At 42.0% G+C, this 12,629-nt stretch overlaps 1 protein-coding gene across 1 annotated transcript; it reads left to right on the forward strand.

The window, feature by feature from the left end:
- The first annotated feature begins 9,495 nt into the window (after positions 1-9,495).
- On the forward strand, positions 9,496-11,822 carry LOC114313158 (uncharacterized). The gene is made up of 4 exons (XM_082918907.1): positions 9,496-9,935; positions 10,360-10,459; positions 11,026-11,257; positions 11,353-11,822. Exons 1-4 carry the CDS (start codon positions 9,496-9,498, stop codon positions 11,820-11,822), a joined length of 1,242 nt encoding a protein of 413 aa, XP_082775033.1.
- Positions 11,823-12,629: the final 807 nt, after the last annotated feature.

A 12,629-nucleotide genomic window follows, 5' to 3' on the forward strand; every position in this document is an offset into this window, starting at 1 on the left:
TCAGCTTAATTCCAACTTGTAAATTGCTACAAATTTCAACAAGTGAATTAAGGAATAACATCGGCTTAACTTCAACTTGTAAATTGCTACAAATTTCAACAAGTGAAGATAAGGAATCAGCTTAATTCCAACTTGTAAATTGCTACAAATTTCAACAAGTGAATTAAGGAATAACATCGACTTAACTTCAATTTGTAAATTGCTACAAATTTCAACAAGTGAAGATAAGGAATCAGCTTAATTCCAACTTGTAAATTGCTACAAATTTCAACAAGTGAATTAAGGAATAACATCGGCTTAACTTCAACTTGTAAATTGCTACAAATTTCAACAAGTGAAGATAAAGAATCAGCTTAATTCCAACTTGTAAATTGCTACAAATTTCAACAAGTGAATTAAGGAATAACATCGGCCTAGCTTTGCCTGAGTTTGATATGTCTTTAATAAACATCCATGCGTAACTTTATCAATCATACATGTTGAAAGGATTCTGAAAAGACTTTATTGATGATATCGGCCAAACAATGATGTTTATCTAATGATAGAAAAATTTCAAATTACAAGTATTCCAAGGTCTGGGCAATGCTTTGCCCTCATTGTCCTCAAGCCGATATGCTCCATTGCCTAACATTGAAGTAATTCTGTAGGGTCCTTCCCAGTTTGGGCCAAGCTTGCCCTCCCTGGGATCCTTCTTGTTCCCGACGACTTTTCTTAGGACTAGGTCACCAACTTGAAAATCTCTTGGATTAACCTTCTTGTTGTAAGCTCTGGCAAGCTGTTGCTGGTATGCTGCGAGCTGAATTGCAGCTTTCTCTCTTCGTTCTTCTAATAAATCCAGGTCTCGGGCTAAGAGTATGTCATTAGTGCCATTCTTTACTCCCTGGGTTCTGATCCCTGGGATGCCGATCTCCAATGGGATGACTGCTTCTGTGCCATAGGCCATGGCAAAGGGGGATTCTCCTGTTGATTTTCACGGCGTAGTCCGGTATGCCTAAAGTACGTTGGGCAACTCGTCCACCCACTTTCCTTTTGCTGCCTGGAGCCTCTTCTTTATTCCATCTAGGATTACTTTGTTGGATGCCTCTGCTTGCCCATTGCTTCGAGGAAAACTCGTGTTGAGAAGTAATTCTTGATCTTGAATTTTGCACAGAAGTTTTTGATAAGTTTGCTGTCGAACTGTGTTCCGTTGTCGGCAACTATTGCTCTTGGAATCCCAAATCTTGTGATAATGTTTCTCCATATAAAATTCTTGACGTCCACATCTCGGATTTTGGCAAGAGGTTCTGCCTCTATCCATTTTGTAAAGTAGTCTGTTGCTACCAGCAAGTATTTTCTCTGCCCAGTTGCCTGGGGAAGTTGTCCAACCAGATCCATGCCCCATTGGGCAAATGGCCAAGGGCTGGATGCTGGGTTTAGGTCGGCAGCTGGCTGATGTATCAAAGGTGCAAACCTTTGACATTGTTCACACTTTTTTACATAGGCTTCGGCATCCTTTTGCATGTAGGGCCACCAATACCCCTGGGTAATGGCCCTGTGGGCTAACGATCTGCCCCCAGCATGGCTTCCACAAATTCCTTCATGAATCTCGTAAAGAAAATCTTCAACTTGCAAAGGGTGTACGCACCTTAAAAGTGGTCCAGTGAACGACCTCCTGTAGAGATGGCCTTCCGCTGTTAGACTGAATCTGGCCGATTTCAGCCTAATTTTATGTGCTTCTTTATGGTCTTCTGGCAGCTTCCCCTCTTTTAGGAATGCAATGATTGCATCCATCCAGCTTGGTCCAAAGCCCACGCACATTGCTTCCTGTTCGGTGCTCTGTTTATCTATGCTTGGGGCCGACATGTAGTCGATCATAATTGTCCTCATTTTTCCAGTTTGAATTGAGCTGGCCAGGTTGGCTAACGCGTCGGCGTAGGTGTTGTCATCTCGGCTAACTTGGAGTAATCTGCAGTTCTGGAATAGGGCTGCCAGTCGGATGACTTCCTTTGCATATGCCGACATTCTTTCGTCTCTGGCTGCAAATTCTCCTGTTGACTGGTTAACAATCAGTTGTGAATCACAAAAAACAATTACCTCGTCTGCCTCTGCTGCTGCTGCTAGTTTTAGCCCTGCAATTAATGCTTCATATTCTGCTTCATTATTAGAGGCTTTGAACCCCAGACGGATGGATTGTTCTACAATTTCTCCATCTGGAGATATCAACAGTACTCCTGCTCTTGCTCCTTGGCGGTTTGAACTTCTATCCACGAATAGTCTGAATGAATCGCCGATGTAGATACTGCATGGTCTGAGCTTTTCTTTCTCTTGCTTTTTTGTCTTTGACTGGGATTCTTTTTGCTTGTTGGGGTGATGCTCATCCTGGCTCGACGGAGCCCGAGGTGTGATGGCTTCAGGTGTGAGTTCTGCGACGAAGTCGGCCAAAACTTGGCCCTTTATTGCTGTTCTTGGCCTAAATTCTAGGTCAAACTGGCCCAGTGTTACTGCCCATTTTGCTATCCTTCCTGTTAAGTCTCCTTGATGTAATAAGGACTTCAGTGGGTGCTCTGTTAGGACCACAATCTTGTGTGCCTGAAAGTAATGGCTCAATTTCTTTGAAGCCATTACCATGGCTAGCATTAATTTTTCCAGTGGTAGGTATCTTGTTTCTGCGTCAGCCAAAGTCTTACTTACATAATAGACAGCCTTCTGCTCCCCTTTTTCCTCTCGGATTAGCACTGCACTGACTGCGTGTTCAGAGACTGCTAAGTACAAAAACAATTCTTCCCCTGGAACTGGGTTAGAAAGGACCGGGGTTGTGGTCAAGTACTTTTTTAGGTCGGCTAGGGCAGCTTCACATTCTTCTGTCCATAGGAAGTCTGTGGCTTTTTTCACCAGGTTAAAGAAGGGTCTGCACTTGTCTGAGCTTCTGCTGATGAATCGGTTTAGGGCTACGGCCCTTCCAGTGAGTATTTGAACTTGCTTTGCCGATGTCGGACTCTGTAGTTCCAGGATGGCCTTGATTTGGTCTGGGCTGGCCTCAATGCCCTTTCTTGTTACCAGATATCCTAGAAATTTACCTGACCCAACTCCGAAGGCACACTTTGAGGCGTTGAGTCGGAGCCGATATCTTTTGAGTATGTCAAAGACCTCTTTTAGGTCGGCAAGATGACCTTTTGATTCTTTGGTCTTTACGACCATGTCATCGATGTAAACTTCTACTGTTTTGCCAATCAGGTGTTTAAACATCTTTGTCACTAACCTCTGATAGGTTGCTCCTGCGTTTTTCAGCCCAAAAGGCATTACCTTGTAACAGTACAGGCCTTTCGGGGTGATGAACGCGGTCTTCTCCTCATCTGGAGGGTACATAGCAATCTGGTGGTACCCTCTGTATGCGTCTAAAAAACTCATCCTTTCATGTCCCGAAGTTGCGTCTACTAGTTGGTCGATTTTGGGCAGAGGGAAGCTGTATTTGGGGCAAGCTTTGTTGAGGCTGGTAAAGTCTACACAAACCCTCCACTTGCCATTCTTCTTTTTTACTACTACTGAGTTGGACAGCCATGTTGGGTACTGAACTTCTCGGATGGCTCTGGCTTCAAGGAGTCTGTCTACCTCTTCCTCTACTGCTTCGACGTGCATTAACGTCGGCCTTCTGGCTCGTTGAATCACTAGCTTTGCCGATCTGTCGACATTCAGACTGTGGCAAGTGACCTCGGGGTCAATGCCAGGCATTTCATAGGGTGTCCAGGCGAACGCCTCTATGTTTGCCCTTAAAAAATCTTCTAGTTCTTTTTCCTCTTCTCTAGCTAAGCCTGAGCCGAGAAGAAAAAATCGTTCTTCGTCGCCCTCCTGGACGAGGATTTTCTTTAGCGTCTCTTCGCTCTTCTCGGCTGGTTCTTTCCCGACGTCTTCTAGGACTTCCATGTTTTCATCTTCAACTTCTGCTTTCTTTGGCTCCCGTATACTACAGGTGGACTTTATTGCTGCCATGGAGTAATTTTTGGCTTGTAGTTGATCCCCTCTGACTTCTTCAATCCCATGCTCTGTTGGGAACCGGAGTAGTTGATGCAACGTCGAGGGAACTGCCCCCATTGCATGCAACCACGGTCTTCCCAAGATGATGTTGTATGGTGAAGGCGTGTCAATTACCAGAAATTCCGTCCTGATCTTTTTAGTGCCGGCTTGTACTTCTAAGCTTGTTGCACCTAGTGGCCATGTCGGTGTTCCATTAAAGCCGACCATCGGGCCGTTTGATTGTTCTAGGTCATCGAGGTGCAGGCCTAGCTCTTTGTAACATCTGACATACATGATGTCACAGGAGCTGCCTTGATCTATTAGGATGCGTTTTACTTGGCACTCCCCAACCTGGAGGGATACTACCAAGGCATCATTATGCGGATGTTGGACCAGTTCTAAGTCGGCTTCAGTAAAGGCTATCATTGGCCCTTGGCATTCTTCTGGCCGATGTCTCTTTTCCCCGACTTGGTAGATATGCTGTAAATGTCTTACCCTCTGGGTTTCTCCTCTGACTTCGTTTTCGTTGACCCTTGAGTGGATCACATTAACCACCCTCGGTTCTCCTGCTTGTGGTAGCTGTGCTGGGGGAGGGGGTGCTGCTGGTGCTTAAGGCAACCTTTCCTGCTTTTCCTTTGTTCTGGCCTCATCGACCAGGTCCCTCAGAAGGCCTTGTCTTACTAGGTCCTCCAAGTGTGCTTTTAAGGCTCTGCAACCTTGAGTTGGATGCCCTTCTTCATTGTGGTAGGCACAACGTCTACCAACGTTCCTTCCCATGAATTCCCCCGGTGCTCTTGCCGGTGCCCAGAAATATAGTTGATTTCAAATCCGATCTAAGATTTTATGGATTGGGATCCGAAATATCGTTGTTACCGCCTGTTTATTTCTTAATTCTATTTCTTGTTTGGTCGGCCCACTGTTGACTCGGCCTCGCTTTGGCGAGCCGTTTCCCTTTTCTTGTTTCACCTCTTTGTTTCCCGATGTATCTTCCTCGGCCCTGGCGTATTTCTCAATTCTTGCCATGAGTTCTTCCATGCTTTTTGGCAATGTTTTTGCCAAAGACTTCCGTAGTGGGCAGTCATCTTTCAGGCCGTTCTTGAAAGACACGACTGCTACTTCCTGGTTGCATTCGGGTATTCGGTTGAACACCTCGTAGTACCTCTTCGCATAGGCCCTAAGGCCTTCTTCCTTGGTGATTCTTAGAGCCATCAAAGCATCAACCCTCAGGGGTTGCAGCTTGTTGGTCACGAACCTGGCCACAAACATCTCGGCCAAGCCTTCCCATGTCTTTATGCTTCCTTTTGGTAACTTATGGAACCAATCAGATGCAATTTCCCCAAAAGATGAGGGGAATACTTTGCAGAGCAACGGCTCGTTCCCGCTATATAATGCCATTGAATTTAGGTATAGCCCAACATGAAAGTTTGGATCTGACTTACCATCATAGATTTGAAACCTCGGCATACTGAATCTCTTGGGCGGTTCGAATTTGTCCAGTTCCACCGAGAAGGCTGTCTTCGGTTTTACTGGGGAGTTTACCTCGGCTTCTACATTCTGCTGCCTCCTCTTGAGGTAGTCCCTTAAGTCTTCTTTGCTCCACCCTGGAGCTCGGCTGTCTTTAGATTTTAGTCTTTTTGGTACACTGCTTTCGGCCTCGTGGTGGGTCCGTTTGGATCTTTTTTCATGGGTTGTGTCAAAATGGAGTACTTGCCCCTGAACATGTCGATGTTCTTTGGGGTCTGGATTCTTCATGTGGTGTGTCCTTCGGGACTCTTCTTGCCTCGGTTTTTCCCGTCCGACTTCCCTGGAAGGCCGATGAGAATGCCTTCCGCTCCTGGTATGCTGAGGGACCTCGGGGATTGTTTTTCTTCCACCCTTCTGGGTGTTGGCTGCTGGCATCGGCGTATCTTGCAGCGGGTATGGTGGCTGCATAACATTATTCTGCATCATGAAGTTGACGACTGACTGAAGGTCTGACAACTTGTTCGCCAGTTCTTTTACTTCCTCATCCCTCCGTAGGCACCTGTCCCTCCATACCTGGAGGTTATCTTCATTGTAGTACTTTCCTTGGTTTGCTCTTTTGACGTGTCGCCTTCTGGGATGACGTCGTTCTCTCTGTGACCCTGGTTACGGGCTTCTGCATTGTGGTTATCTCCTTCAATGTCAAGGTCAATTGGTCTGCCACTCCCAGTGGGAGCGTCATCCCCAATATTTTCTTGCTGTCCGTTACTGGCCATCTATTCTTCCTTTGTTCCCACAGACGGCGCCAAATTGTGTGGGTGAAAATCTGACCACACTGCCCGTTTAGTGATCAGCTGGAGAGCACAGGCAGAATAGATGGCTTAGGCAACCTGAAACAGAAAGAAAAAGCTCCGGCGGTGGTTCTTCCACCCGGGGGCACTCCGACGATCAAGTCAGTATATCTCTCAAAGATAATCAAGTACTAAACTGAATACTCAAAACATAAATTGCATATCTTAGACCCACGGGGGTGCCTCTCTTTTATAATATACTCAATCCAAGTCCCACTAGAAGTATGACTTCTATGAACTCTAATTTACTGTTTACTCTGGACTCTTTAAGAGATAAAGATAAACTCCCTAAGAGCTTTATCCTTATCTTGGTTAAGTCCCCTTTTTGCCTTAGGACTCTTGCCCCTTATCTCGGATTCCGATATCTTCGGAGATGACCTCGGCTTCTCCGAGATTACCTCGGCTTAACTACCAGGGCACGTGGCACCTCGGCTGACACGTCGGCGTCACCATGCCACGTGTTGGTATTCAGAAAATATATCCCCACAGATACGATGCTCAAAAATTGATTCCTCGTGTTAATTCAAATTACATTTTGAAAATCTGTTTGGTAGCAAATATCTCCCTTTCAACGTTTCTACCTTCTTCATCATCTCCCAACTTTCACGTGAACCTCATCTACACCTGTCCTTCAGATTCATCACGGGTGGCTTCTCAGTGTTCAGATTCATCACGGGTGGCTTCTCAGTGTTCAGATTCATCACGGGTGGCTTCTCAGTGTTCAGATTCATCACGGGTGGCTTCTCAGTGTTCAGATTCATCACGGATGAGTTTCAGAGAGTTTCAGAAGTCAGCCTCATTTTATAAATAATGAATCTACCCAACCCGCTCCGTACTCGTATCATATTTCACAAATCAACTGAGTTACGATTTGTGCGTTGCGGACGATTCTTATTACGGGCAACCAAACAACGACGACTGCGAGGTGAAATTACTCACAAAATTATTTACATATTTTGTTATAGGGAAATTATTTGAGAAATTCATTCTAAGTTTTTTTTTCAGGTCAAATTTATCAAATTTATTGTCGAATTCGACGAGCAAATAGTGGCACGTTCAATCAGTATACACATTCCATCACCGGTGATAATTATTCAACTCCCACTAATCTGGTAAATACATCCTTCATCCTTCATCTGTTATCTGAAAATGATTTCAAACGAGTCGATCAACTGTTTCAACTTTTTGTTCTTCAAGAATAGTGTAAATCATTCATCTATTATGTATAAATGATTTCGGAGAAGTTGAAATCAGTTCGTAAATGGTTTATCAGAATTTGGTATGTCGTATTTTTCATTTCAGATCGGTTGTTATTTGAAATTATGAACGGTTTGAACCTTTCTTCTACCAAAGGTATAGTGGCAGTGCCTGGGACACCCGACCGGTCGTCCCCCGAGTCATCCGGCCGGTCGACCGGCCGGTCTTCCCACCTCTCTTCCGGTTTTGTCTTCCACTTTCCATTCCTAAATGGTTTGAACCCACCGGCTTTTTTACTATTGTTTTTCCTTAATTTCAATTAACAACCAATACTGATTTGTTTTGAATTCAAATCAATACAACACAATGTTAAACACATTGTTAAACATTGAATGTTAACTGAATTTTTTTAGTAAAACATTGTTAACTGAATGTTAACATTGTGTTTTTTTTAATTCAGATTTTTTTTTTTTTTACATTGTTAACAACCAATACTAATTTTTTTTTATCTGATTATTAATTAAAAAAAAAATTACTGATTTCTTTCCTACTATTTAAACACAATGTTAACTGAATTTTGAGGCTTTGAGAGCAAAGACACCCCAATGTTAACTGAATTTTGAGGCTTTGAGAGCAAAGACACCCCTAGCGTTGGCACACACGGTTAAAACCAGGGATAGCTACTATTACATTACCATTTAGACATATATATGTCTATATTTATTTATTTATATGGTAAATAAGATTTATAGAAAATATAGTAAAGTTTTTAATTTTTATAGCATTTCATTTTTTATTAATAATTTATCATTCATATGAATATGAATTAAAAATAATAATAATGTTATCTTTTTTACATTAAAATATTTTTTATTTTGATCTTATTAAAAGATAAGTCAATATATTTATGTTAAAATTAATTATATTTTTTCATAATTTTTAAATAGATTAGAATATTTATGTATGTATTTTAATTTTTTATTATTTTAAGTCATATTTTAATTTATAGAAATAAATAAATAAATAAAATGTTCATACCATACTTTTTTTTTGATCGAGTTCATACCATACTTTACTCTCCTTTTCTTTCTATTAGCTGAAATTACATTTTGTAGAATTAAAAAAAAAAAGGTTTAGCGAAATTTTTTTTATGCAAAACTTTTTTTGATAAAACAAAAAAATGTTTTTTCCATGACTACTTACAAGGGGTCATTTGGGACACAGGAAAAAAAGTTGGTTTTGGGTTTATAAAAGTCGAATTTTTTTTTTTTATTTGTGGTTATATTTCTGCTATCTGAATGTTTTTTTTTTTGGTGATTATATTTCTGCTATTTAAATTCAATTAATCTGCTACGTACTTTTTTCCTTGAAATAAAATAATCTGTTCTTTTTCCTTTATCTGTGTTCTCCTTCAAATCATTTTGCACTGTTATTGTTGTATATCCATCGCAGTGTTCTTTAAAATACTCTATTCTGCTTGTATATTCATCTCAAACTAGTTTAAATATAATTTGTATATTTATAGATGGATGGAAATAATTCCGATGACAATGAGAACACCAAAATGTGGACGCCCAGAATTGAAACGAAATTAATAAATATGTTGAGAGATGAGGTTAGAAAAAATCAAACAACGGGCCGTATTACTTCGTGGACAATTAGGCATTGGAATCATTATGCAAATCAGTTGCACAACATATATGGATTTCGGTATACGGGTGTTAAGGTGCGCCAAAAATATCAGCGCTTGAAAGCTAATTACCAGATATTCAAGCGACTCCAGGCACAGACTGGTCTGGGATGAGATCCTATTATAGGCACTGTTGTTGTACCCGATGAATTTTGGGATAAGGTTTTCCATTAATCTGTACTATTTTCTAATTTTATTTTAAACTTTTCATGATATATACAATGCTTAATTCTTGTTTTGTACTTGTTATAGGCTAGCAGAAATGTGAAGAAGTTTAGGACAAAAGGGTTTGAATATTTTCAGGAAATGGCAGAAATTGTTGAAAATTGTTGTGCTACAGGGGCCTTGTCTCGTGCATCCACACAAGGACCCCTTGACTCAGAAGAAGAAGACGACATGTTAAATAAATTTTGGAACGCTGATGCTGGTGGGAGTAACGCTGGTGGGAGTAATGCTGCTGAGGCCATTCCTGTTGACTTATTCGGAGATGAGTATATAGATCCAGCAAAGGGCAAAAGTCACAAGAGGGGCCCTGCAACCAGCCAGACTGACAGTGGTCGTTCCAAAAAGTCACGGTCAAGTGGGTTTGATGATGTGTGTGCAGCTTTCACATCCTATGTACAAGCCAAAACAGGACATTTACGTGCACGAGAAAATGAGACTGAGGCTGTAAGTGCAGGTGGTGATGATTATTCCCTTGATGCATGTCAAGATGCATTGCTTGAGCTTGGGGACATACCACCGTTGTAGTACGTTAAGGCACTGACATTGTTCAAGGATAAGGAATGACGAAGGTTTTTCATGCGCACTCCTACCCATTTGCGCCTAGCCATGATCCTCGCTTTGCAGTGAACTGAGACGTTCTGTTTTGCTTGTGTTAGCAAATCTTCTTGGCTGAACTGTTTGATCATTTCATTATTCCTGATTTGTTTTTAATTCTTATTTTTTTCATTCCATCATATCCTCTTTCCTTTTCTATGTTCGTATGTTTTTTTTTTTTTTTTTTAACTTTTAAGTGTTTTCTGTTATATTAAAACTATGGAAGTTATTATAATATGACCATGTGTTAAATAAATTTTGTTATCCTCTGAATTTTACTGTTTCACCAATAACGCTAACTGTTACTACATGAATAACATATTTTATAATTATGCTTTTACTGTGATGTAGACAAAGGCATATGTCATCCGACCGAGAAAACAATACAATGGAGCTCTCATCAGAGGAGGATGAGGTTGTTGATGATTTTATGGATTTTTTGCTGATTACTGTAATGCATGACCATATCAACGCGTCAAGTAGTCACCGACCGCAGCGAACGTGTCCATTCAGAGGTGATGATTACATCTTCGGCCTATTAAATGGCCATCCAGAAACAATGATGAACGTTATACGAATGGATGCACAAACATTCATTTTATTGAAAGACACTTTACTCCATAATGGCTTTATCGATACTGAACATATGCATATAAGTGTGGAGGAATCGCTTGGAAGTTTTTTATACACTTTTGCACAAAATGATCGCCATCGAATAATGGCAGATAGATTTCAACACTCAACGGAAACAATTTGTCGGCATAATAAAAATTGTTATGCGGGCATTGTGCAAGCTTTCATCATCGGTTATCAAACCACGTAACCTAGAGGACATCCCGGGAAAAATTTTAAATGACAGGCGGTTTTTTCCCTGGTTCAAGGTACGAACAATGTGACTGTCCTGTAAATTTGTTCATATCCATAAGGGTTAATAAATATTATTATTTTTTAATTATGAAAGTAAAATCAATCAGTTTGTTTCGCTTTTAATATCAAAGTCTGTTATTTGTCAATTAGGATTGTGTCGGTGCTATCGATGGCACATTGGTGGATACATGGGTCCCTGCTTCAAGACAACATACATTCCGCGGTCGGAAAGCAACGGTATCGCAAAATGTACTCGCAGCTTGCAACTTCGATATGTTGTTCACATTTAATAATTCTGGATGGGAAGGTAGCGCTCACGACAACGCTATTCTGGTTGACTCTATTACACGAGCTGATCTACAGTTCCCACACCCACCCAATGGTGACTGTCCCTGAACAACATACTGTACACTTTTTTCCTTGTCTGTTTTTATACATATTAATTGACAGAACTGTGTATTCATTATTTACATGTAGGCAAGTACTATTTAGTTGATGCTGGTTTCACGAACGTGCCTGGATTTCTTGCTCCATTTCGGTCTCAACGATATCACTTGCAAGAGTTTTGTGGCCATCGTTATGCAGGACCTAAGGAATTATTTAACCATCGACATTCGTCATTACACAACGTCATAGAAAGAACATTTGGTGTTTTGAAGAAGCGCTTCCCAATATTGCGGTCCATGCCAAATTACAAGTCTACACGACAAGGGCCTCTCGTGATTGCATATTGTGTAGTGCACAATTGGATCCATTTGCATGCAGTTATAGATCCATTCTTTATGGAAGCTGATAGTGAAATGGCCGCAGAAGCAGAAGCAGAAGGGCTTCTTGGAGACCAACCTGACTACGTTGACATGTCACAACATGGGTTAACATCCCAATCGAACGTTAGGGATGCAATTGCTACTGCTATGTGGCAAAATCATGTTCACCATGGGCACTGAAGATAATGGTTTTCTTAGTACATGTGTACTTAAATATGTTGTTCATGCAATGTGTAATATGCAAATTTATGTATAGTCTACCAAAGACAATTAAATATGTTGTTATTAATATGCAATGTGTTTCTTAGTAACTTTTAGAAATAAATATGTTGTCATTAAATTAAATGTGGTGGTGGGTGGTGGGTGGTGGGTAGTGGGTGATGGTGGCAGATGGGTGGTGGGTGGTGGGTGGTGGGTAGTGGGTGATGGTGGCAGATGGGTGGTGGGTGGTGGTAGGTGGTGCTGGCAGGTGGGTGGTGGTGACAAATGGGTGGTGGATGGTGATGGGTGGTAGTGGTAGGTGGGCGATGGGTGGTGATGGGTGATGGTGGCAGATGTGTGGTGGGTGGTGGGTGGTGATGGGTGGTGGTGGCAGATGTGTGGTGGGTTGTGATGGGTGGTAGTGTAGGTGGGTGGTGGGTGGTGATGGGTGGTGGGTGGTGGGTGGTAGTGGCAGATAGGTGGTGGATGGTGGTGGGTGGTGGTGGTAGGTGGGTGGTGGGTGGTGGTGGGTGGTGGTGGCAGGTGGGTGGTGGATGGTGGTGGCAGGTGGGTGGTGGGTGGTGATGGGTGGTAGTGGGTGGTGGGTGGTGATAGATGGTGGGTGGTGGTGGCAGATGGGTGGTGAATGGTGGGTGATGGTGGCAGATGGGTGGTGGGTGGTGATGGGTGGTGCTGGCAGGTGGGTGGTTGGTGGTGGTAGGTGGTGGTGGTGATAAGTTCACCATTTAAAAGTGTAACAAATAACGAATAATAATAAGAATAATA

The sequence above is a fragment of the Camellia sinensis genome, chromosome 3 (genome assembly GCF_055761805.1).
Source record: "Camellia sinensis isolate YWXY chromosome 3, ASM5576180v1, whole genome shotgun sequence".
Classification (NCBI taxonomy): Eukaryota; Viridiplantae; Streptophyta; class Magnoliopsida; order Ericales; family Theaceae; genus Camellia; species Camellia sinensis.